This window comes from Aspergillus pseudodeflectus (genome assembly GCF_044049435.1).
Source record: "Aspergillus pseudodeflectus strain CBS 756.74 chromosome Unknown BJX68scaffold_1, whole genome shotgun sequence".
Taxonomy (NCBI): domain Eukaryota; kingdom Fungi; phylum Ascomycota; class Eurotiomycetes; order Eurotiales; family Aspergillaceae; genus Aspergillus; species Aspergillus pseudodeflectus.
Window position 1 is genome coordinate 2,267,729 of NW_027263777.1, and position 22,589 is coordinate 2,290,317.

Below are 22,589 nucleotides of genomic sequence, written 5' to 3' on the forward strand. Positions count from 1 at the left end.
AAGAGCGAGATGGCTGGTGCGTGGTGACTTGTTCCAACTTCTGGTGCAGGCAGACGCTTTTGGTTGCCCATCATTGGACAAATCGCTTATGTGGGGGATCGGAAGAGGAGGACAGCAACTTATCAAGGTGTTTGTGTGTAGGGTAGAGGTTGTCAGTGCCCGGCAGAGTGAGATTGTTGGTTACCATGGTCCTGGAGGTGAACAGGCAGGGGTTTTGGTTGTTGAGGGCTGAGGCGCTGCTTGAAGCTCAAACCGCTTACTTACTATACAGAACTACAGGTGGTTTCAAAGGCGGAACTGTCAGCACCGGCAGTCTTCGGCCCCCGGAAACCAAGCCTTACGAAGTAGTTGGGCCGGTCTCCGGATCTACCGGCTCCACCTGCATTGCATAACTCTTATGAAAACACAATCCTGCCTTATCATTGGTATCATCCGATATATGTAAAGACCAAGGCACTCGTTACTTGAGTTTGAGAAGATAAATCATTGTTATTATGGCTAACTCGGGAGGCTTTACCATGAACTCGAGATTGTACTACAAGAACAACAGCTCAGTTATCATAACAACCATGACATCATCCCACACTGTTCGCCATGTAGGCCAGGTCAGTTTCAGATGATGTACGTATGATGAAAGATGAAACTTGAAGTCATAGAGAAACAAGAGAAACAAACTGTCTTATTCCAGTTTATATGTCCACCTTTTCTATCAGCTGCCTGAAGCAATAATCATCATCTTAATGTCAATATCCACAGTTTACACGCAGTGTTTTCTGTACTCCGTACTGATTCTAAAACCCGAACTTTCTAAACAGTAAACCCAGAGCCACGTGCTGCCTCCTCTATATTTCCTATGCTAAAATGCTCTCCCCCATCGCTCGATCCACTAGTCTATTGTCTGGGAGCGCCCTCAGATCCGCGTTCCATAAGGCTGCGGCTCCGATGATATGCTCCGCGACTAGAAACTTGTCTACATCAGCGCCTGCGAGGAAGGAGGTCACCACATTACTCCAAGATAAGGAGAATGGGTTCGGGTTTGCGCGGTCGAACCCGAGACCTAAGAAGCCGAGGACGAAGGGCGTTACTGAAATTCGGGGACCATATTATACGGTGCGTTGCGCGAGTACTAATGGACACTAAGGGTGAGTTGCTGATGGCGGTTGTAGGTAATGGGCAAGAGATACCTGGCAGATGTGCTTGAGACGTAAGTGCCGCTAGAGATGGTAATTATCGAGCACTGGTCTAATGACTCGCAGGATGGGTACACATGTCGATGGACTCAAATTCGCGGGAGGGTCTTTCTCACTCTTCGCGGAAAAGCCGTTGAAAGAGTTGATCGATCTCGCGCATGAACATGATGTTTATGTTTCGACGGTTAGTGCTGATGAGATAGATGGCAAGATGGACGACTAACCCGACTGGACAGGGAGGATGGGCGGAGCATCTTCTCACACACCCAGATCCAAACACAGTGTTCGACAAATATCTCCAGAAGTGCAAAGATCTCGGGTACGTCACTTCCAGTTTGCGTATGAGTCCGGTCTAAGTTCGTTATAGATTCGACGTGATCGAACTCTCATCTGGATTCCTCTCAATCCCACAAGATGATTGGCTTCGCCTGGTCGACAAAGTCCACTCATACGGCCTGAAAGCAAAGCCAGAGCTCGGTATCCAGTTCGGTGCCGGCGGCGACACACCAGCGGCCGACCTGGAGGCAATTGGCACCTCTGATCCGGGAAAGCTAGTGAATCTGGGCCGCAAGTTCCTGGAAGCAGGTGTTGAGCGCTTGATGATTGAGTCGGAGGGAATTACAGAGAACGTGACCTCGTGGAGAACGGACGTGGTTTCCACGATAATGAAAGAGCTTCCGCCTGAACGGGTCATGTTCGAAGCGGCGGATCCCAAGGTTTATACTTGGTACCTAAGGGAGTTCGGGATCGATGTCAATGTTTTTGTCGACCATAGTCAGATCGTTCAGCTGTCATGTCTGCGCCATGGGATATGGGGTACGGCAGATACTTTTGGCAAGCTTGTGTCTTTCAGGCCGGAGTAGTTATCTGAGGTCGATGTGAGATTCGGAATGAATGGATGGATGTTCTGATAAACTCCGTCACTGTGATAGTGTTAGCTCATCTTGCCTTGATGGAGGCTGTCTAAATGCGAATGTCGCGAGATCCAACGTCTGTGCTATATCTACCACCTCAGGTAGGGGAGAGCCAGTAATTGTTGACCATTGAGTAGTTCTAGCGGTTTATGCCTAAGGTGTCGACTGACGATCTCAGGCGCCAATCGGAATACCGGACATCTCGCGGTCTGGGGAAGATCGCGACTCGCAAACACATTGAAAATTCCACTCCGATCCCCATCGAACCGCTCAAAGAGTGCGTCGCACTATCGAAACAAATACCCACAAGATATGTTTAGCAATACACCTTACGGGTAGCCAAATTGGGCTTTCTCAACGACCTGCCACCAATCAACCGCTGCTCGGCTTTCCCCGCGTTACCTCCGCCCGCATAACCTCCTCTGCGACAACGCCCTAAACCCGGCGCACCGGATTGCGATATGCCTCGAGCCAGTACAGCGCCTGGCGCTCGGCTCCGGTGCCGAAGGGCTTGTGACAGCTGCAAGAGGAGGAAACAGAAGTGCAATGGCGAGCATCCGTGTACGATCTGCATCCAACGTCGCAAAGAGGCTGAATGCCATTTCTCCGATAAGCCAGCGCGGCTGCTCAGACCAAACAACAATCCGAAAGAGGCAATGTTGCTTAGCGAACACTTAGTACCGACGCCGCAAAGACAAACGGCCATGGACCACTTGCTCAACTCGCTCGAGGATCAAGGCGCGAACTTGGAGCAACAGGTTCCAGATGATAAAGATGGCGCGGCACCTGTGCCCAAGGTCGCGCGACTGCTAAGGGACGGCCAGGGGAAGTTTATGTATATCGGAGACTCTGCGAGTCTGTCATTTCTACAAAGCGTTCGGCGCATCGTTTCGCTGTCAATTGGTCGATGCGAGTTTACGGAAGATACCTCCCGACATTCGATGCTGGAAGCTTTCCAGAGCAGCTCGACGACTCAGTCTGGTCCTTTGATTCAACCTCCAGATAATGAAGAGGCGCAGCGACTTGCCCGCCAGTTTGTTCTAGCGACCAGTCCGCTGCTGGATCTATTTGATCTGGAGGAATTCCATCCTCGTCTCTCAAACTGGATAGGAAACCCTACGGGCGACGAGGATACCGTTAGTTCGATATTCTACCTAGTCCTCGCTATCGGCGCGCAAGTATCCGACGCCAACCAAAACCTAGCCGAGCAATATTTTGTCAGTGGCCGGCAACTGGCATTTTCCGCATTTACCGAGACTCCCAGTCTGTATACCATTCAATCATATGTCCTTATATCGATGTATATGCTTGGTGCTTGCCGGCGCAACGGTGCCTTTATGAACCTCGGCATCGCGCTCCGGGCAGCATATGCAGTAGGCATACATAGAAAAGATGCGAATTCTCTATTCACCGCGCGGGAACGAAGAGCTCGCGAACGCGTGTGGAAGAGTCTTCGTATGATGGACTTATTCCTCAGTGCGTCCTTAGGGCGACCGCCTGCTACGTCGGATTTCGACTATGACCTGCGCGAGGACGAGACTCGGAGAGAATCACATTTACCTCAAGATCAGTTATCATTGACAGTGGTATCGCTGTGCCGCATCTTTGAGCGAATCCTAACAGAGGTGTATATGCGGCAAGTTGTCTCAATACATGTTGCAGAGAACATATCAAATCAACACCGAACCTGGGTCCGAAACCTGCCCGGTTTCCTCCAAATGCAAACCGAGCGTTTAGAGTCCAAAAGCATAGAAGAGAGCCTAGCCGCCGCGCATGTGTTCGGCTCATACTACTGGTCTATCATCCTCCTAACGCGCCCTTTCCTCATCTTCTGGGTCTCTCAATACGTCCGAAGCAAAAAGGACTCCGCCGGAGTCCCTGAAGCCCGCACCGGCACATCCCGTCTCTCCCTCTTCGCCGACGCCTGCGTCTACTCTGCCCTCCGTGGCCTCGACATCATCGACGGTCTCTCCAAATACGACACCCTCCCGCGCAGACTACCCTTCCTAATCAACTCCGTCTTCAATTCCGCTGTCGTCCTCGGCGCAGCGTTTTTCGCCGACTACGACAACCTCCTCCCGCTCGAAGAGGGGTTGAACAAGGCAGAAAAGTTTCTCAGCCTCTTCGTGCCGCATGACCCGCATTCCTGCCGTTTCCTCCAAATAGTCAAGTACCTCCGCGGTGCGGTGGCCGAGTACGTCCGCCGGCGTAATCGCCAATGGATGGACCGCCGCAGTCGACAAGTCGACCAGCTCTTCGGGCAAGTCGGCCCTGCTAGCGACTCTGCCTCGCTTGATCCTACCACTACTACTCGCAACACATCCGCCCGACATCAAGCCGAGCCCATCAGTGTCCCTTCTCCCCTCTCCCCAGACAAACTTGCACCATTAAACTCCAACGCCACGCCTAATCAACCCGCGCAAACCTCCCCTAACCCTGCAAATGCAACTCCTCATACGACCCTCCAAGACAACAGCATCTGGGACGCCCTCTGCGGCGCCGCTGCAACCGGTTCCTTCCCATATGATGGGGCAATCTCAACTCTAACAACAACAGGCATCCCCGTTGGGTTCTCACCGGGAGGCACAGGAACGATTCTTCCGTCTGGGTCTACTCCTACCATGCCTACCGCTGGAGCGGGTGCAGGCGGGGACGGGCAGACCCCGCTATCTGATATGATCCTGTCTGATAATGGGCTGCTGTATATGGCGGAAGATCTGCCTGTTTTTGGGCTTTGGGATGAGACGTGAGGAGGCTGATCTATTAAATCTTTTATGATCATTTTATGACTGTGGGTTAATTGCTTGGGTGGCACCCTTACAGGCATGATCTTCGTTAGTTCAACGAGAGCGCTGTATCAAGATACTCCTGTCTTTTGGATGCTGGGTTTATCGCGACTTTCTGTGCGGTTACCTACATTGAGAGCGGTTACATAGGGATTAACATGGCGCAATGCGGACGGACTCCACCTGGACTGCATGAACAAGTACCCACCGTGAATCACGGTTTGGAGGGTGTAGGGCCATGTTAGGTCATTGTGGCCGACCGCAGCCTTCTTCAGGGAGGTATATGTGGGTAAGTGGTAGATAAGATACTTTAGGAAGGGGAATAGGAGTATAGGATACGTCCAATCTCCTCCCAGGGAAACAGCGTACTGAGCGAAACTATTGAGCTCTAGTCTCCGAATATAGATTCAAAAGAGCTGCATGCCAGACCAGAAGGACATCTACGCGTTCATATTAGCATGACTCTCCTTCAGATAGAATAGATCAAGGGCGAACAGGGAGAATACATAGATAATTAGATGTAGATTTCTACATGGGGCTATACTATGTTAAACTCCATGGCATTAAACACTGCGAGGACCATGCACACGCCCTAGTCCAAGACTCGGGCACAGCGCTGCCCTGGGTAGACTGGGCGGGTCCCAAGAAGCCCTAATTTCCGGGAATACGAACTGCCCAGCGGATACGAACTTGGCGAGGCTCAGTTGCTTTGACTCCTGTTGTGCTAGATTCTATGATAGTATAAGACTTTTCATAGGCCTCTGTTATCACCACCAAGTGAAGCAAACGAATCTCGGTATATTCAACCAAGTCAACTTGGGAAGTGCGTGGAGTGATGAACCTTGGAAGATGAAATTCCCCGGGCCGCTAACCCGCCTCGCGCATAGCGAGAACAAAGAACAAGGGGCCTCGACTCTAGAAATGCACATGACATCAACATCGCCATTGGAAACCGAACCTAAAGCAGCCCAACACCTTGGTCTCTTGTGGACCCGGGAAATGGCCATATTCTCCCAAAACTCACCGAACTCTACTGGCACGGCCTGACACATCATCCGCACCCTGAAAAGATGGAGGAGTCCATCCTATCTCTACCCACTCAAACAAAAGGATCTTTCCAAAGAATAGGACCCCTTTCGCTCGCGGCTTTGACACATCGATCAATGCTGTACACGTCGACAGTCGGTCATTCGCAAGTTAGCCTTTATCTGAGAACCTCTTGAAAGGCGCCACGCAGGGTTGCGAGAATCTCCAACCATGTAAAGGCAATAAAATAGTGCTCCAGGGCCCAGAGACTTTGCAATGTGTATGATCGAGCACTGGCTGGCTGATTCTGCTCTTCTTCTTTAAGATGGGACAACATACGCCAGCGGTGCTTTGCCGGGACACCTGCCACATGGCGGTAGAGGACATAGACAGTGTGATAACAAAAATGGGTAGAAGAAGAGAGGGCCGAACGGGTCAATAGTGAGAGAAGGGTAACTACTCGTTACAGGGATCTCAATGGAATGCAAGGCCATCTTACTACGATTAACATTAGATAAACCAATTATGATATAAAACTAGCATCAAGAACGAATAAACAACACCGTCAGAGCGTGGATACACAGCTGACAAACGATAACAATAACAATAGCAACATGAATGGGAAAGACTATGCATCTCGAGGAAAAGGGGGAAAAGCGACAATACGCTGGACATGACTCGCCAAGCCGTGCGGTGTAGTCGAGAAAACGAGGACAAAGGAGAAAGTTGTCTGTGCAGGTACGGACGAATGTCTTCCAAAATTACGTATATTGTTCAGCCCGGTCCAATGAAGAAAGAAACAAAACACGGAGAAAACTGGAGCGAGAGAAGAAGGGGTGAAAAAGGACGAAAGGGAGAAATGAAACGGTATCAAGTCTAGCTCGCTGAAGCTGCGTCACGTAACAAGATCCTCAAGGGTTGCTGCGTGTAGATGTCGGTCATGCCTAGATCGCTGCATGTAAATCATGGTGCTTGTGGAAGAGTGGAGGAGGACATGCTGCATCCCGCCAGCAGAAAGAGCAAAGTATAATGCATAATAAGTCATGTGCTGCAGAGTTGGTATCCTATGTACACTGTTTTAGAAGCCGAATGGATTTGTAGGTGCTGTTGAAGTCAGTTTCCTCCTTCATGTCTCGTTAAAATTTACGGTAGACTTACTGGCTTGCGCAAGGTTGGCCTTCATTCCTGTTGGCTGAGGAGCGAGCTTCTTGGGCGCCTCAGGCTTCACACCAAATCGGATGGGAGGAGCTGGGCCAGTCTTCTGAGGCTGCAAAGGCGTGATTGTGTGCTGTTGGGGAATTGGTGGGATAGGGGGAGGGGACGGGGTATAGGGCATAGAGCCAGAACCATTCAGACCGGTAGGCTGGGGCTGTAATGCCGGAGGAAGAACAGAGTTGATGCCAGTCGCCATAGGCTGCTGTTGTGGAGCTGGGAAGCCTCCAAAGCTTGTATGCTGAGGCATCAAACCTTGGAACCCGGTCTGCTGTTGCTGTTGCTGCTGAATACCGAATTGCGATTGGGGCTGAAAGCCAGTCGGCTGCGGCATCAATCCGTTTTGGAACTGATTTGGCGCCATGAATCCTGTAGGCTGTGGCTGTTGATAGGAAGGCTGGAACCTTTGCTGGTTCATTTCGGCTAGACTCTGTCCAGGAGGAGCAAGCTGAGGACCTTGCTGGGGTAGACCCGTCAGTTGCGGCTGTAGCTGAGGGAGACCGAAATGTGGCTGCAGTGGCATATTCTGAGGCGCCGAGAGGGGCCGTTGAGGCGGAGGAGGAATAAGAGAGCCTTGGTTCATGATCTGTGGAGCCTGTGGGCGCTGCCTTGGCTGCTGGAAACCAGTAGCTTGGGGACTGAACCCTTGGCCGGTCTGCAGAGGCTGTTGCTGTGCAATCTGTGTAAAGAAGCCCGGTGTAGCTCCAGTTTGTTGTGGCTGCTGCGGCTGGGGCGCGGGGATTGCAGTTGGCTGGACTTGGATGGGCTGCGCCACGGGAGGTGATTGAGCGGGGGCTGGAGCAGGCTGTGCGGGAGTCGGCTGAAGAGGCGCCTGGAGGAGGGACAGATCCGCCATCGCACCGCTGAGAGTTGGCTGAGCTGGTGGAGCGGGTTGGCTGGCGGCCGGTGCTGCGGCGGGAGCTGCCGCAGGAGGAGGTGAACTTGCAGTGGGAGCTGGGGCCGCCGCTTGTTTGGGTGCCTTGACCTCCCACGCATCGTCATCGAATCCTTTCTGTACAGGCTTCTCGGTGGCGGGAGCGGAAGCAGCAGCTGGTGGGGGGGTGCTGCTGGTTTCCGCGGACTTTGGTTTATCCTGCTCAAACACCTTCGGATCAACCACATCACTTGTCTGGACAGCTGGTGCAGGCCGAGACTTTCGGGTATTGTTGAGCAGGCTTCCACCGGGCCCAGCAAAGAGACCACCAGATGAACCATCCTCGCCGTTGCTGATGACCTCTTCTCCGCCAAAGCTAACGTTGCGCGCCTTTGATGACTTGCCACCGGGTCGCTGGAACATGTTGTCCAGGTAGCGCATCACACGCAGAATGTCGCCCTCTTTGAGACCCAGCGTACGCAAAGTCTCGGCCGAGATCTCTGGCAAGATACCTTCATCCATCGAGTCTTTGGCAAAATTCTGCGCGTATCGCTCGCACTGGTGAGGACCAACTCCAGCCTTGAGGAAAAACTCGAACCAGTCATAGTCGGACTGTTGGAATGTAGCGCCTGCCTTCTTTCCGTCGGTCGACGCCTGAGCCTTTTCGGCCTTTCCAGCCTTGAGAAGGGACTGACGGCGGATGTCGGACAAGGGCTTGTCCTCGTCAAGAGAGATCCCAGTCACTTTCTCGACGTACTCCAAGTCTTCAAACGACATCTTTGGGATGGGAACGGCGATCTTGATGCCATTCGTCTTGTGCAGGTGAATTTTGCCATCTTGAAGGCCAATGAATTGAGCCTCTACCGTAAATGCCTTTGACCGGTCGACCCACGTCCTCACCTTGGCTGGATCCGGTTCTAACTTGCATCAGTTCTCCTTCTTTTGTATCTCAGTGGTATGGAACTTACTGGATTTCTGGCTGCTCTTGCTGTCCTTCTTGTGGTGGTGCTGTGTAGGGTGTTAGCTTTGCCTGCGATCTAAAGGAAAGAATCCATACCCGTGGGCTTCGTGGTGCATCCTGTTCGGCAATTGATTTCTGGGTAGCCTCCTTGGCTAGGCGGGCTTCTTCTAGTCGATTTCTCTCGACGGCCGACAACCCGGACTCGATTGGAGTCGCGGCTGACGGGCTGCTGATGAATCCGGTAACCTCCACGTAGCTGCTTGGGACTACACCTTCCTTGCCGTTCTTCAAACGTCGAACCATCCACCATTCCTCGGACTTGGTGTCATCCAAAACAGCAACCTCATCGCCCACGCCAACTGTGACCTCATCGTCACCTTGCGCCATAAAGTCGTACAGTATAGTACCCTTCTTTTGCGAGCCACCGCCGCCGGTCCCCGCCGCAATCACTTCCCGCAAACCCTCCGCGCGATAGGCGCCAGAAATCTCACCCAACGCCGAGACAATCTCGCGGGCCGTATCCTTGGCTCCAGCGTGAAAATCAACGCTCTTGCTGGGGCGAACCAGGTCGATAAACACGTGCTTTCCTTCGATGGAGTAATGGGTCAACTTCTCAGCAGTCCACTCCTGTATGTCACCATCGTCCTCGGGCGAGATAAAGATGGTCCCTGTAGCGATATTGATCCCTAGCGTGGTGGGCATCTTCTTCCTTTTGCCCATAACCTCTACCATTTCGTTGATATTATACATATGATAGCCAGAGGGCGACCGTGGCGCCGTCCGCCCCACACGATTGTAGGGCGGCGACGCCTGTGGGCCGGCGTTATCGCGTATTTGCGCATGACGAGGATGAGTAGGGGGCGATAGCTCAGACCTTGGCGACTCCAGGGGAGGTGGAGAAGTTGTTTGTTCCGACAGAGGCCTTTGAGGTAAAGTGGGCGGCGGGGGCGAAGGCTCACGGTAGGTCTCTTGCGGTTCGGGTTTCGGCGGAGGAGGGATTGCCCGGCCGCTGTCACTGTGCTGCTGGTGAAGGATATTGGCTATCGCGGCCGCTGCAGGATTGTGGACAGCTCCTGCAGGAGAGCTAGGAGCGGACGCGCCAGCGTCTTCTTCAACTGGCGCCGGAGCCGGTCGCTGGGGGAGGCTGGGAGGTGATGCCGCGGGAATTGGAGAGGCGACAGGTGGAGAGGCAGGTTCCGGTGACGTCGGGACCGAAGCGGCAGCTGCATGGCCTGCATATTCATCTACAAACTCAATATAATTTGACGGAGCGAATCCAAAATCGGAATTGACCCCGACAAGAGTCCAGTCCGGGTCCGACGTGTCGTACACCACCAAGGCCGCATTGTCTGAGAAAGACACCTCCTCATCTGTTTGGCGTGTATAGTCGTAAAGCGCTCTCGCCGTGTGAGTTGGCGTAGCCTGTTCATTCAATCGTGCTATTAGCTTGCTGCAGTAGAATCGTCATCGTGTCTCCGCGAACCCCTGAAAGCCAGAGGAGCTTTCGCGAACCCCGAACCCAAGCCAAAGGCTCACTGCCGAGTTCCTTTCTTGTGCTCAATCTGCAGAGAGCATAGAACACATGTGCTTACCTCTTTAACGTAGTTGTTCGGCACTAGACCCTCGGGCTCCTCCTCGTCCTCCCGGTCCGCCTTCTTTTTGGCCTTCCACCAATCGTCCTCATCGTTCTTCTCGAGAATATAAAGCAAATCGCCTTCACGAAGCTCTAATTCACCCTGCGCCCGTGGCTGATACTCGTAAATAGCGGTATAAACACCGATGAAACCCATGGTGGGCGCCAGTCAATCGAGTGATCGGCCGCGTGTGCTGATCGGGGGGTAGGAAGCGGCGGGTCGGAGGGATCCCGGCTGCAGCTGCAGCGTAGATGAGTCTGGCGTCAAGATGGGTTTATGTGAGGGGTGCGGTAGGCCAGAGGTATGTACTTGAAGAGGGTGGTAACCGGTCGGACGGTCGGGGGTGATCAGTAGTCGTAATAGTTGGAGAGGCCGTGAGAGAGACTGGACGGAGAGATAGAGTGGGTTGGGCTTGGCAGCTCCCAACTCATGGGATCAGGCTGGAACGGAGCGAATCCGGGGTAGCGACGAGATATCGCAAGGGTGCGCAGAGAAAGAAACGAGGAATTGACAGACTGTCGAGGAAGATGAGATGAAGAATGAGAGAACCGCCGATCGCTGGGGCTGAGGGGGCAGTTGCGCAAATCAGCAGTACCTGACTCTGCCTTGTTGGCTGAGAGGGGTACAAATACAACACAGTAAACTACTACTAACTACGGCACTCAAGGACTTGGTGTCTGCATGATGTCTAAACCCTTTAGGCTCAATTCAGAACTATAGATGCAGGGAGCACGTTCTCCTGCCAAAAGTCTATCCAGGCTCCACGATCCTCAGTGCAAACGCTTGCGTGCGTTCCAAGTCAGATCTGGAGTCCTCAACCGCAGGTATACGTATACGACATATAAATCGTCAATATAGAAGGTCTATTTACAATTCATCCTTGAAAATCTCTTCGCTCCCATCCGAATCTTCCGCGTCGACTGTCGGCTCCTGCTCACCAACCCTCACGTCAGCCTTGTCCTGAACCTTCTCTTCTTGAGGGTCCGTTGACCCAAGCTTGTCTTGTTTTTGGTCATCCTTCTTCTCTTCTTCTTTTGCCGCTGTTTCTTCATTTCCTCCTACTGTTTCATCCTCTGTATCTACTACTCCTCGCACAAACGACGGTTTCCCCAGGCTCGTAACGAATTCTAGGGTCCAGTCTTTTCCCTTTGCGAACTCCTCCACTTTCTTCCTGAATTTCTCGAGTTTCTCGGGATCAAGGTCAAGCTTCTTTAGCTCTTCGGGTGGTATCATCTTGAACTCTCCATTCACGCTTTTGGCGACAATCTCGATGTTTTCTTCGCCAATGGTGGTTATGCGACCCTTCTCCATGACCTTGCCCTCACTTCCTACTGACCGCTGGGCACCAACTTCGATACCCCCGATGATTGGGTACTCTGGTGTTTCTGCCGATTCCACGAGTTTCTGGGACAATTGGTATTCCTGCATGGCCGTCCAGCCAGAGACTTCCTCTGGCGTGAGAATCTCACGACATTCGATGGTATGGACTTCCTCCTCCTGAGGCGGAAGGAAGGCGACGTCATTGCATAGGCGCGGGGTATATATAAGCATCAGATACGAGCAGGTTGCGAGTTCCTTGATCCAACCGATTCGGTCCGTCGACTGGGGATTGCAGTGGAATTGAACCTCGATTTTGCGGTCTACCTTTGTGATATCGCACTGATCACCGCCATCGAGGTGTTGTACGAGGTACCGGGATCCTCCTCTAGTTTGTAGTTCCGCTAGATCTGTAGTCGTTTTTTCGGTTTTGGCCCCGCTCTCTTCATCGTTATGGCCGTCGTCGCGATGAAATCTTCCGAGGATGAAAGAGTGGGTTTGCGGGTCCTCCATTGGGGGGTAACTCGGAGCGCCCCCTGCCGATGAGAGCGCGTGAAACTGCTTGATCTCGTTGTTATAGCAGAAGGAATATGACCACCAACCCGAGATGTAGTAGAGACATCTCCCTTCCATGTCGCTCAGTAGCTCCAGGCCACGGTCCGTTGCCCGGGCCAATTCCTTTCGTTCCTCCTCCTCGTCGACCTCCGCTGCAGTCTGATTCCCTTTGGTATCTGGTACTATCGGGATTTGGCACAGATATCGCTGGCCCTCAAGGATCAGCTCCTCGTATGATAGCTTTATCTCGTCGTCGTTCGACCCGTGTGCCGAACCATGAGTCTCATCTGTCAATGGAGCTTGTTCATTATCTCGCTTATCGGCGGAGGGGCTATGAGGAGACTGTTCTAGGAATGCGCGCGCCTGGGAGTCGAGAACGAAAGCATCGGGGAAATGGAGACGGAACTACGATGCGATTAGGACGGAGTCAACGGAGCCGAAGTATCATTGGATTGTCTACCTGAGGAAACGCGAGTAAATCATCGTGAATATTGAATTTTCGGTCCGCCAAAGCCCCAGAGCTCGCGCATGCGAACACAAGCAGAGAGGCTGCTATCCTTGATTGTCTGCTCATTGGAGCGGAGTGTCCTTTCGGCGCCCTTGACTGAAGCGTGGCTGGTCAACCCTTGTGGGAGGAGCCTTCAAGTAATGGTGACCGACAAAGGGTAGAAGAACTCAGTTTCCAAGTTCAAGAGAATCAGGTCATTGAAGATGAAAGGATGCAGCCAACCAAGGCCTCGAATGTTGATGACAGCTGTTGAAGTTGATCTTATCAGCACGTGCCCCATCTTAATCTTTCCCGATTGGGTGCGCATCCACGTCCGTGCTCACAATGTATCAGGTCGTCATAGTAATGCGCAAGCTTTAGAAACCCTGAAAGACATTTGAATACATACAGTCTCTAATATTCCAATGCATTGGAACTTTACATGGACAATCGATAATCCCGCCATGCACAACTTTCATGTATGTATTTTCCACCAAATAGAAACCCCCGCTGATTCATGCTTGGAAATTCAATTCCGCCCGCAAAAGGCTTGGCGTACCTTTGCTTACACAAATCTTTGTCAACGACCGTAAATCCGGCGCCGCTGAACAAATCGTCATCGCACCAGCGACCTTCAGCCAACCACAGGCCATCCAATAGCTATTTCGCCCCCCCACTATCAGATGAACACTGGAAGCCGGGGATGAATTATTGTCCTAGCTTAGCTGGGGATTTATAAAAATTGACTAACTGCCCCCCTCGTAGCTACGTAGTGTTCTCGAGGTTCTTCTACATCTTTCGGTTCTTTTGCGCCAAAGGAAGTATAAGTAGCCGCGTTCTTCGCCGATGAAACTGCTCTGGTCTTCTTTTGTCGCCATTGCAGCTATTCTCTTTGCGATATCCAAGCTTGATCTCAAGATCGCGATTGATATCGATTACTTGAAAGGCGTTGTGGAGAGTTTACAGAGCTACACTACTACGTCCACGTCTACGACTACAGCCTCAACTTCGCCAGTCATATCAGAGCCCTCGACACACTTCTACAACCCCGAACAACAAACCGAGCTCAAACTCACCAACATGTCCGTCGCTCGCAAGATCCGCACAGTCTTCCTTGCCATCGAGCAAGCCGAGGGCGCTGGAGCCCGCGTCAGACGCTCCATCGGAACCCCGAAACTGCGCAACTTCTCTCCCTTCCTAATGCTCGACCACTTCACAATCGGCAAGGGCGCCGGCTTCCCAGACCACCCGCACCGCGGCCAAGAGACCATCACATACCTCCTCTCCGGCGGCGTCGACCACGAGGATTTCGCAGGAAACAAGGGAACAATCGGACCAGGCGATTTGCAATTCATGACAGCAGGAAAGGGCATCATGCACGCCGAGATGCCTCACGAGAACCCCGATGGAAGCCCCAACGTCGGAATGCAACTGTGGGTGGATCTACCCAAGAAGCTGAAGATGTGTGAGCCGCGCTACCGCGATCTGCGCGCGAGCGAGATCCCCGTCGCGGAAGTGGACGGCGGCCGCGTCAGTGTCAAGGTCATCTCGGGTCAATCGCACGGCGTCGACTCTGTGCGCGACCTTGCTTATACGCCTGTGTGGCTGCTTGATGTGACCGTGAAGCCCGGTGGCCGGATCTCGCAGGTCTTGCCTGTGGGATGGAATGCGTTTGCGTACACGCTTTCGGGAACGACGATCTTTGGATCGCATGACTCGACTCAGACCGTCAAGCAGTACCATAATGTTGTCTTTGATCAGCCGGGCGATTATGTCGAGGCGTCCGTGCCGGATAACGCGGAGGAGGAGGGAAGATTCATTATTGTTGCGGGGCAGCCGCTAGACCAGAAGGTTGTGCAGTATGGACCGTTTGTGTTGACGAGCCAGGAGGAGGTCTATCAGGCAATGCTTGATTACCAGACTGCCTCGAATGGGTTCGAAAGAGTGAGAGGATGGGAGAGTGAGATTGGGAAGCGGATGGCTTACTAAAAACTTTTGCACTTGTAGCTCTTTTCTTCTTTTTTTTTCCTGTATATCGTTAGGCTTTAGATACTCCAAGTGATAGGCGTTTTGGTTTGAATATCACATGTTATATTGAGAGGCTTTACTTCAGATGTTTGATTCGTATCATTTTTGGATTAGTAGATGCTAAAACAACACTGCATACGCTATATCAGTTACACAAGGTAAAGAAAATCAACAAGAGAGGGAGAATCCACGCCAGGCATCACATATCCAAAGTCGGCGCAAGTTCGGAGTTAGATTCTAACACAGCCCTACCTGGCGCTGTCAGACCCCGTATGGTCATATTTCTCGGCACTAGGGGTAACCCCAAGATTTCATCTTACACGGCATCGAGCGCCTACTCCAATGCCACGATACCTGCAGGCAGAGCTTATTTAGCGAAGTGCAGGTCATATCCAAGCCACTTGCGTGCGTTGACTCCGGCGACATCCAGGCCAGGAGTTCCGTAGGTCAAGGGAGCGAAGAACCAGAATCCCCAAAAGGTGGCAGCGAGGATAGTTAGAGACGCAAGCCAGCCAGCGAGCATGGACCTGAAGCCCATACGCTCTCTGGCAGTGACAAACCGTCTAATCTTGGCCTTACCCGTGGGGTCATCCGGGACCACGGGGATTGTTGCTGGGACCGAGATCGGCTGGATGTTAAAGATAAACTCAATCAGCGCGCCGGTTACAAGGGCCGAGGCGACGTGCGCAGGTAAGTAGTGGTGCAAGAAACGTTGACGGCCCATCAGCCAGAAGGGGAAGTAGTGAGCAGCCCAGCACAAGAACAAAAATCCGGTGCTGTTGTACAGGCGCGAACGGGAGCCAACACCCCAGACTAGATTCAGTCAACTTTTGTAGCGAAAGGGGGCCAGAAAATCGATACTCACTTTCTTCGACAGCATCCACCCCGCGTCGCAGGGAAAGCTGATCAGCACCAATGACACCAGCGAAAACGGCCAAAAGACTGCTGGAGATCCACCATCCAACGGGGTTACCCAGGAAATAAATCTGCTCGCGGGTATCGTTCTTTGTCCAGAAGCTGACACCACGGAGAAGGAAAGGCCACTGGAACGGCTCACTGGCATACGGATGGCTGCTCGTGAGGGCATTGTTGTGGAAGAACATAGCCCGCTGCAGCTCGAGGTACTTCCGCCAGAAGGGCAAGTGCTTGACCTTGCGTTCCTCCTTCTGAAGACGCGGGCTGTCCTCGGTTAGAGATTCGACAGATTCCACAAACCAGATGTTGCTGCTCTGCGCAACATTCTTGTTGCCATTGATCTCTGCCTGCTTGAAAGCCCATTCAGGTAGAGGCTTTGTGTGAGTCCACATGGCCACCTTTGTTGGGACATGTACGAGCTTAAACTGGCTAGATAGAGTGCGGAATTCCTGCTTGGATTTGCCATGCTCAACCTTGATTTCAAACAGGGTATCGTTATGTCTCTTGCCGTCAGCAAGTTCGTGTGAAACAGTGGTAAACTCCTGGTTGGTGGGGAAAGAAGGCGAGGCAACGTCGTGGGTAAGGAGAATGGTATCGGTGGCCACGTGACGGAGCTGGACAACATCGCCGTTGCGCACCTTGCGGCTCTTCTCGTCGGTGACGTTCAGAGGAACGGTAGGGATGATTTCCCAGTGGTTGTTGGTATCATTGAAGGGATATCCAGTGACTTGCTGGCCTTGACTGGAGATACGTCCGTCATCGTAGCGCAGGGGGTAGGTGTCGGGGTGACTGTGCAAGAATACCTTGGTGTCCTTGTGTCGGATGGAGATGTGATCATAGTACTCGATGCTTACTGATTGGGAAGCCATAACATTATCACTCAGCGTTTCCTGGAACGCGGGCGTCATGAAATCATCACCGGGGCCGGACTGAGTCAGGATGGCAAAGTGGACCTGGAACCAGAACAGGTAGAAGAAGAAAGGTACAATGATAAGGGCGAACGCGCGCGCAGCAAAGTGCTTGCTCCATTCGAACATGGTCAGGGCACCACTGGGTCGGCGAATGTCCAGCAAATTCCACAGATCAACCATTACAGCAGAGCCAATAGTAACGAAGGTGAAAACACCGACGTACTTGGTGGATATGACGCAGCTAAGAGAAACACCAGTCAGGAGAAGCCACTTCCACCACTTCCGTCCGAAAGGTTCGTGACGCAGTTTGTAGAACCGAACATAGCATAGAATGCTCAGGGCCATGGTGATAACCAGGGTCGAGTCCAACAGGATCAATCGATCTTCTCCGATATGAGCATTGTCAAACAGGACGAGGCCCGCAGCCAGGACGCAAGCCGGTAGAGAGTATCCAGACTCCCACATGATCAGGAACACCACGGGGATGGTGAGGGCACCGAGGGCAGCGGGCATAGCGCGGAGGGCCACATAGGGGACCTTGTTCTCAATGTACGAGTCGCCGATATTATCGAAGAGAAAGTGGCCGTCATATCCAATCAACCAGCCGGTGAAAGCGAGCAGGAGTTTAGCGAAAGGAGGGTGTACATCGAAGAAATACGTCCGTCGCAGGTAGTAGGAAGCAAACTGGAGAACAATCGTGCATGTCAGGAAATATTGCAGAGGATAGCGGAGTCAATTGAGCCTACCTTCCCAAAATGCACCTCATCGAATACAACCTGGTCAGGATACGAGATTTTGTAGAATCGAGTGATGAAAGCCAGCACGGTCAAAATGGTAATGGCCAGCCGATAGTCCCATTCTGACGAGCGAGGCGCAACAGGTTTCGAAGGCGAAGGAGTGAAAGAACGGTCAGAGGGCACCGGAGTTTCCTCTCGCTTCCCCCCCCTCTTGCGGAGAGAGGGCGAAGAAGACATAATCAGAAAGGAGGATAAAAGAAAGTATGAAGAATAGAACTGAAGGATAGGGGAATTAGCGCAGTACACATTGAAAGAGAATGCTGTTCAGAGAACGGAGAGGGACTTACAGTTCAAAATTAGCTGCGAGCTGATCAAGAAATCAGCATAATCGAGCTGGGGGTATTGCTGCTGCAAATAGTTCGGCGTGCGTCTGGATTGCGTGTCATGATCCAAGGAAAAGCTGCGGAACGGAACAAGTAAAGGCCAGCCACTGGGCATGTGAGCCTCATCCTATTTCCGAAACTCAGGGGGCATGTCTTACATCAGGAAATATTCAATAATTCTATTTTTGCATTTTTTTCTATCTTGATGATGGAAGTTTACAGTATCTGTTCCAAAGCAAATGCATGTATAAACCACAAGAAATTCCAAATGTCGGATATCCCAACACAGCTCAATGCTCCAAAACGCTCCATGAATGCGAGAACTATACTGATGCCAATTTGAAGGTTTCGAAGATGTGATAAAAAAACGTGCAAGCATGTGCCGAATCAGTCGTCATCGGATATATTTAAGAGGTCCAGCTCAGTCTTGACCAACGACTGGAATTCCGCTCGAGAGATTCCCGTGGCTTTGGCGAGTCGGAAAAGGCTCTTGATATTCGAGCCGATGTGCTGCTTTACTCCCACTTCGTATGTGGAATGGTTCTCCGCCTCTTGCTCCAGCTTCGCGACTGCCTCGGAGCTCGCAGACGAGGCAGATGCCGGTCGCGGATGGTTCAGTTGCGTGCCGTTGGCCTGATACGAATGGTCGGATTGCGCAGGCTCTGTGCTCTCCAAATTCCGCTTGACAATTTGAGCTAGCATGTCACCGGTAAGTGAAGAAGGTCCAAGCTCCGGGTTCTCTTCATCTGGGTCATGGCTGTCCATCGCAGGCTGCACATCGGCATACCGAGAAAAGTATGAAGACTCCGATGGTCCTTGCTGCTGCTGCAAGGAGGACAAAGCCATTGGGGTGGGGGTTTTGGCTGCAGGTGTACGTCCGGGTGTAGCATCGTACTGTGCCCAGTAATCATCATCGTCATCTTCCTCCTCTTGCTTGTGGGCCGCTAACCGCTCATGGCTCTCGGCCGCTTTCAGAGCATCCTCCACGAGTTTTTCCCGGGCATGCGTATTCGCCTCTCCGATAGAAACTGACCAAGCCTCGTCTTCCTCGCGAGTGCCTTCATTGGGGAGGACTTCGGCTACCAACCAGCCTGGGGCGCTCTCCTCCTGCGGGCACCACAAATATACGACCTTCAGATCGTAATCTGGTATTATCACACGCGACTGAAGGGTCTCCTCGTCTAGCCGTTTATATGTCACAGGGATATCACCGGGTAGCTCGATCTCCCCGGAAACAGGATGAGGCTCAAAGTCGGCGCCATCAACCAACGACTGAAGACGCTCCGCTTTCCCAGAATCCCAACAAAGCAATCTGAGCCATGATTCTGTTGATGAGACAGCCACTGAACTGAGAACCTGCAGTCTCTGGCGCAAAATCGGTGATAGGAGCGGAAGCAGGGCCGGTGGAGGCTGAGGGGAGACAAAGGCAGTCGGCAGGCAAGCCAATAACGGAGGAAGCAAGGTGCGAGGATCGGGAGGAGGGATAAGCTCGACCATAGTCGTTCTCGTAGAGCGTTGTTTGGGGAATGTTCGAGTTAGATGCTATCTATCTAATCCTGAAAGATTCAGATAAAAGTTGGTCAGGTGAGGAAATATTCTGTGGCGGTGAGCCTTCAAGAACAAGTGAGAAGGGAAGGAATCAGCTTCAGGAAAGGAGGCAGCGCAATCGGGGAGAGGTAGTACCAAAGGTAAATGCCATTGCCCGAGACAGGCCGTGACACCAGACTTTAAGTTGGAGAGGCGAGCAGGGAGAGTGAGAGCTTCGGGCGAACGGCGCGGGCCAGAGGCTGCGGCCTGCGGGGTCGAGAGCACCAGGTCCACCAGCAGCGCCGTCCACAAATAAAGCTCAAGCATTAAATTTATCTCCAGGAGTTATGGGCCATGACCCAGCGATAAGCCTTCTGGTTTCCAAGCAGGCAGACTTGGAGCTTGGTTCAAACGTGGAGATGATGGAATGGTTCGTTTGCGGGCCTCGAGACTGTATCAGCTGACGCCCACGCATGCCAGACTTTCCATTGTTCCATGGTTCTACAACACGACATACTTTGGCATTCCATGTGGCTTGCCGTCATTCATAAAGTCATTATCTGAACGCTTCCTCTTTGAGCCTCATCCTGCGGCGCTTGCGGTAAGCAGAAGCAAAAACCATGAACGCCACGAAGAGAACAAGAGAGCCCCCTAAACCGGTGCACAACCCGACAAATAGAGCCCGGTGTTGTCCTACCCATGATGAAAAATCATTAGACATGCCGTTATCCTCGCCGTCATCGCCCTCTTGGCCCAGGGCACATTCTCCTTCATCCCGCCACTGACAGGTTTGCATATCGCAGCAGTGGTCTTCAGGGTCATCACACCCCTCACCCTCTGCGGGATATTAGTTGGAAATCTCTTTAATATATCAGGATTCCAGGGTTCCTCACCTTCAACAACACCATTGCCGCACTCGCTATCTGGAAGATTCACCTCGCCTTGCAACTGATTTACCTCCGCAGGAGAAACCAAACACTGCGTGTCGATGCCGCCTTGACCTATCTGGGAACAAATACTTCCTATTGTACAGGGTGAGAATCTGGTCATGCCTTTTCCAGCAATGGGGTTCATCAGGTATTCTTCGCCGGCATCACAGGTGGACGACGACAACGGACAGCACTTCCAAGTCGAATCAAGACCAGAAGCACAGGCGTCAGAGTCACAGTCATGAATTGCACCAAACATATGGGCTGACTCGTGTCTGGTAGTCTCATGTCAGCAATGGCCCAACGAACAGGGGGCCAACAACGCAAGGAGTCTCACGCAAAGACTTGCCATTCGGTATTCGAATGGCCAACGACATTAGCGCCAATACCAGAGCCGATGCCCTCATAGTTGTCGCCTGTCTTGCAAACCTCACCTACCCAAGACACCCCAATCTCACCTACGCCGGCAGCGCAGCCCGTCATAAGCGTCCAAAATGCATTGTCATCTCGACGGTTGGCTCTCCATGCAGAGAACCGGTGTAGTCTCCAATTAAGGTCACCCATGGGGCAGGGAACATCCCACTGGTGCGTGCCAGACGCATCATTTGTACATTCAGAGTCGCTAATCAACACATCTCGAAGAGCCAGAGCAATATTGAGGCTGTTTTCAAAGACGACCGACGCTGTGTTCACGACGTTGATGATGTTACGTTTCACATCATCGTCAGACTTGAATGCTGCCCTATAAGAGCAGTCAATTGCGACTCCAACGTACGCAATCCGCTTTGTAGCGAAGCAGCCAGCCAAGTCGCCAATATTGTCTATTGTCGGACCATGGTCGTCGAACCACGATTGCCGCTTGTTCAGTCTCGGTCCTGTTATCGCACAGCCCGCTTTTTGCAGTGCTAATTCGGTTTGTGAAGAATTCGTCGAATCTGTTGTCACTGAGGATGGATAGACTTCGAGAGTGCCTCTGCCATCCTGCGGTCGGATCTGGAATTGGTAGGACATGATTGTGAAAGTGCCTTCAATTAATGGATTCAAACCGTCTCGGATCACCATCAACCTCGCCCACCCAGCTCTACCCCATGCTCGGCCAGGCAGCTTTGTCCATACCTCGCCCTTGGTCACATAATAAGGCAGTCTGGTTGTTGAAATGGCGTCTTCGCTTTGTCGGCTGCTATTCAGGTACCGAATTCGTGTCTCTTGGGTGATGAGGTCGCGATTCGGCTCTAGGACGAAAGCGAGCTGCTGATTATAGCCCTCAACTTCGGCAGTTATATTGAAGTTCAGAAGCTCAGCGATAGAGTGAGACGGGGTATTTATCATGGGATCCAGGAGGTGAAATGGTGTTCCGTCAAAGAGTCCTGTCGTTTTCAGGTAAGTTATTTAACGTTCGGCATCTCATCTTCTAGGGAACCATCCATACCCGCGGCGGAACATAGGAGCACATACTGCGCTGTGATAGTTATGAATCCGCATAGAGTCTTCATGCTAGCCAACTGCCGCTGGAATCGCATGAGGAACCTGAATACGGCGATACGGCTGCGTTGGGGCCCTGGTCTGATCGCTCTGTGCAGAAAACTTGGGGCTTACTATATATAACTGGCATCCGTACGTCACACCTCTAACCCTGTCTCCACATGAATCCTTCGCAGGACAATTCCATCCATACTTGTCTGAACGAGGCGGATCGCGAACGGCTGCGGTCGTACGTTCATGCTCCCGAGTACAAGGATCGCCCAAAGACCCCGCTCACAACCCGAACATCCCTGGTGCTTTCCCCTCGAACTCAGCTACTTGATCTCCATGGGCCTGAATCTCTCGGGCTTAGGCTCAAGCACAGCCGGATGGTGGTGAGTGGCAGTGACTTAGAGAGTGTGCCTGGGAAGGAAACGTACTCTGAAACAAGTCCGCACCATCTTCAATTGAAGATTCTGATATAATTGGAAGTCGTATACTGACTCCCCGCAAGGTGAGCAGTGGAGAGATCCCCTGTCAATCGCTATCTCGATTGGTTCGGTACCTTGTATGCAGTGGATGCCGGGCAAATTAGGGCATTCAAACTTGCATTAGCCAAGCTTGAGATTCTCCATTGCGATTAGTGAGTGTTGCACACGCGGTCCCATGATATCAACGCATCGAGGGCCAGGGATGAGCAAGAAATAACTCACTAACCTGAGTGTTACTCGGGTGAGACTAT

At 52.2% G+C, this 22,589-nt stretch overlaps 8 protein-coding genes across 8 annotated transcripts; 2 read left to right on the top strand and 6 right to left on the bottom strand.

Moving 5' to 3' along the window:
- Positions 1–861: 861 nt before the first annotated feature.
- On the top strand, positions 862–5,074 carry BJX68DRAFT_274051 (uncharacterized protein; the record flags this gene model as incomplete). The annotated part of the gene is made up of 6 exons (XM_071047582.1): positions 862–1,110; positions 1,167–1,204; positions 1,257–1,374; positions 1,427–1,509; positions 1,558–2,049; positions 2,580–5,074. 6 exons carry the CDS (start codon positions 862–864, stop codon positions 4,852–4,854), a joined length of 3,255 nt encoding a protein of 1,084 aa, XP_070906198.1. The 3' UTR covers positions 4,855–5,074.
- A 1,331-nt stretch (positions 5,075–6,405) lies between these two features.
- Positions 6,406–11,246, bottom strand: BJX68DRAFT_223946 (cytoskeletal protein-binding protein SLA1). Its single transcript, XM_071038201.1, has 5 exons — positions 10,556–11,246; positions 9,060–10,385; positions 8,971–9,010; positions 7,075–8,919; positions 6,406–7,020 (listed from the first exon to the last, which is right to left on the bottom strand). Exons 1-5 carry the CDS (start codon positions 10,751–10,753, stop codon positions 6,995–6,997), a joined length of 3,435 nt encoding a protein of 1,144 aa, XP_070906199.1. The 5' UTR covers positions 10,754–11,246; the 3' UTR covers positions 6,406–6,994.
- Positions 11,247–11,437: 191 nt separating this feature from the next.
- BJX68DRAFT_223949 (PRKCSH domain-containing protein) lies at positions 11,438–13,405 on the bottom strand. The gene is made up of 2 exons (XM_071038202.1): positions 12,930–13,405; positions 11,438–12,874 (listed from the first exon to the last, which is right to left on the bottom strand). The coding sequence occupies exons 1-2, from the start codon at positions 13,041–13,043 to the stop codon at positions 11,465–11,467; spliced, it is 1,524 nt and encodes a 507-aa protein (XP_070906200.1). The 5' UTR covers positions 13,044–13,405; the 3' UTR covers positions 11,438–11,464.
- Positions 13,406–13,608: 203 nt separating this feature from the next.
- BJX68DRAFT_223951 (pirin family protein) lies at positions 13,609–15,059 on the top strand. Its single transcript, XM_071038203.1, has one exon. The coding sequence runs from the start codon at positions 13,803–13,805 to the stop codon at positions 14,943–14,945; it is 1,143 nt and encodes a 380-aa protein (XP_070906201.1). The 5' UTR covers positions 13,609–13,802; the 3' UTR covers positions 14,946–15,059.
- A 5-nt stretch (positions 15,060–15,064) lies between these two features.
- On the bottom strand, positions 15,065–18,008 carry pmt4 (dolichyl-phosphate-mannose-protein mannosyltransferase). The gene is made up of 4 exons (XM_071037185.1): positions 17,895–18,008; positions 17,557–17,823; positions 15,850–17,494; positions 15,065–15,797 (listed from the first exon to the last, which is right to left on the bottom strand). Exons 2-4 carry the CDS (start codon positions 17,782–17,784, stop codon positions 15,352–15,354), a joined length of 2,319 nt encoding a protein of 772 aa, XP_070906202.1. The 5' UTR covers positions 17,785–17,823; positions 17,895–18,008; the 3' UTR covers positions 15,065–15,351.
- A 91-nt stretch (positions 18,009–18,099) lies between these two features.
- Positions 18,100–19,846, bottom strand: BJX68DRAFT_223954 (uncharacterized protein). Its single transcript, XM_071038204.1, has 2 exons — positions 18,276–19,846; positions 18,100–18,200 (listed from the first exon to the last, which is right to left on the bottom strand). The coding sequence occupies exon 1, from the start codon at positions 19,425–19,427 to the stop codon at positions 18,318–18,320; it is 1,110 nt and encodes a 369-aa protein (XP_070906203.1). The 5' UTR covers positions 19,428–19,846; the 3' UTR covers positions 18,100–18,200; positions 18,276–18,317.
- BJX68DRAFT_223957 (uncharacterized protein) lies at positions 19,465–19,846 on the bottom strand. Its single transcript, XM_071038205.1, has 2 exons — positions 19,614–19,846; positions 19,465–19,486 (listed from the first exon to the last, which is right to left on the bottom strand). Exons 1-2 carry the CDS (start codon positions 19,782–19,784, stop codon positions 19,481–19,483), a joined length of 177 nt encoding a protein of 58 aa, XP_070906204.1. The 5' UTR covers positions 19,785–19,846; the 3' UTR covers positions 19,465–19,480.
- A 167-nt stretch (positions 19,847–20,013) lies between these two features.
- Positions 20,014–21,906, bottom strand: BJX68DRAFT_260911 (Metallo-peptidase family M12-domain-containing protein; the record flags this gene model as incomplete). Its single annotated transcript, XM_071044007.1, has 4 exons — positions 20,014–20,294; positions 20,351–20,661; positions 20,724–21,753; positions 21,816–21,906. The coding sequence occupies 4 exons, from the start codon at positions 21,904–21,906 to the stop codon at positions 20,014–20,016; spliced, it is 1,713 nt and encodes a 570-aa protein (XP_070906205.1).
- Between the last annotated feature and the right edge of the window lie 683 nt (positions 21,907–22,589).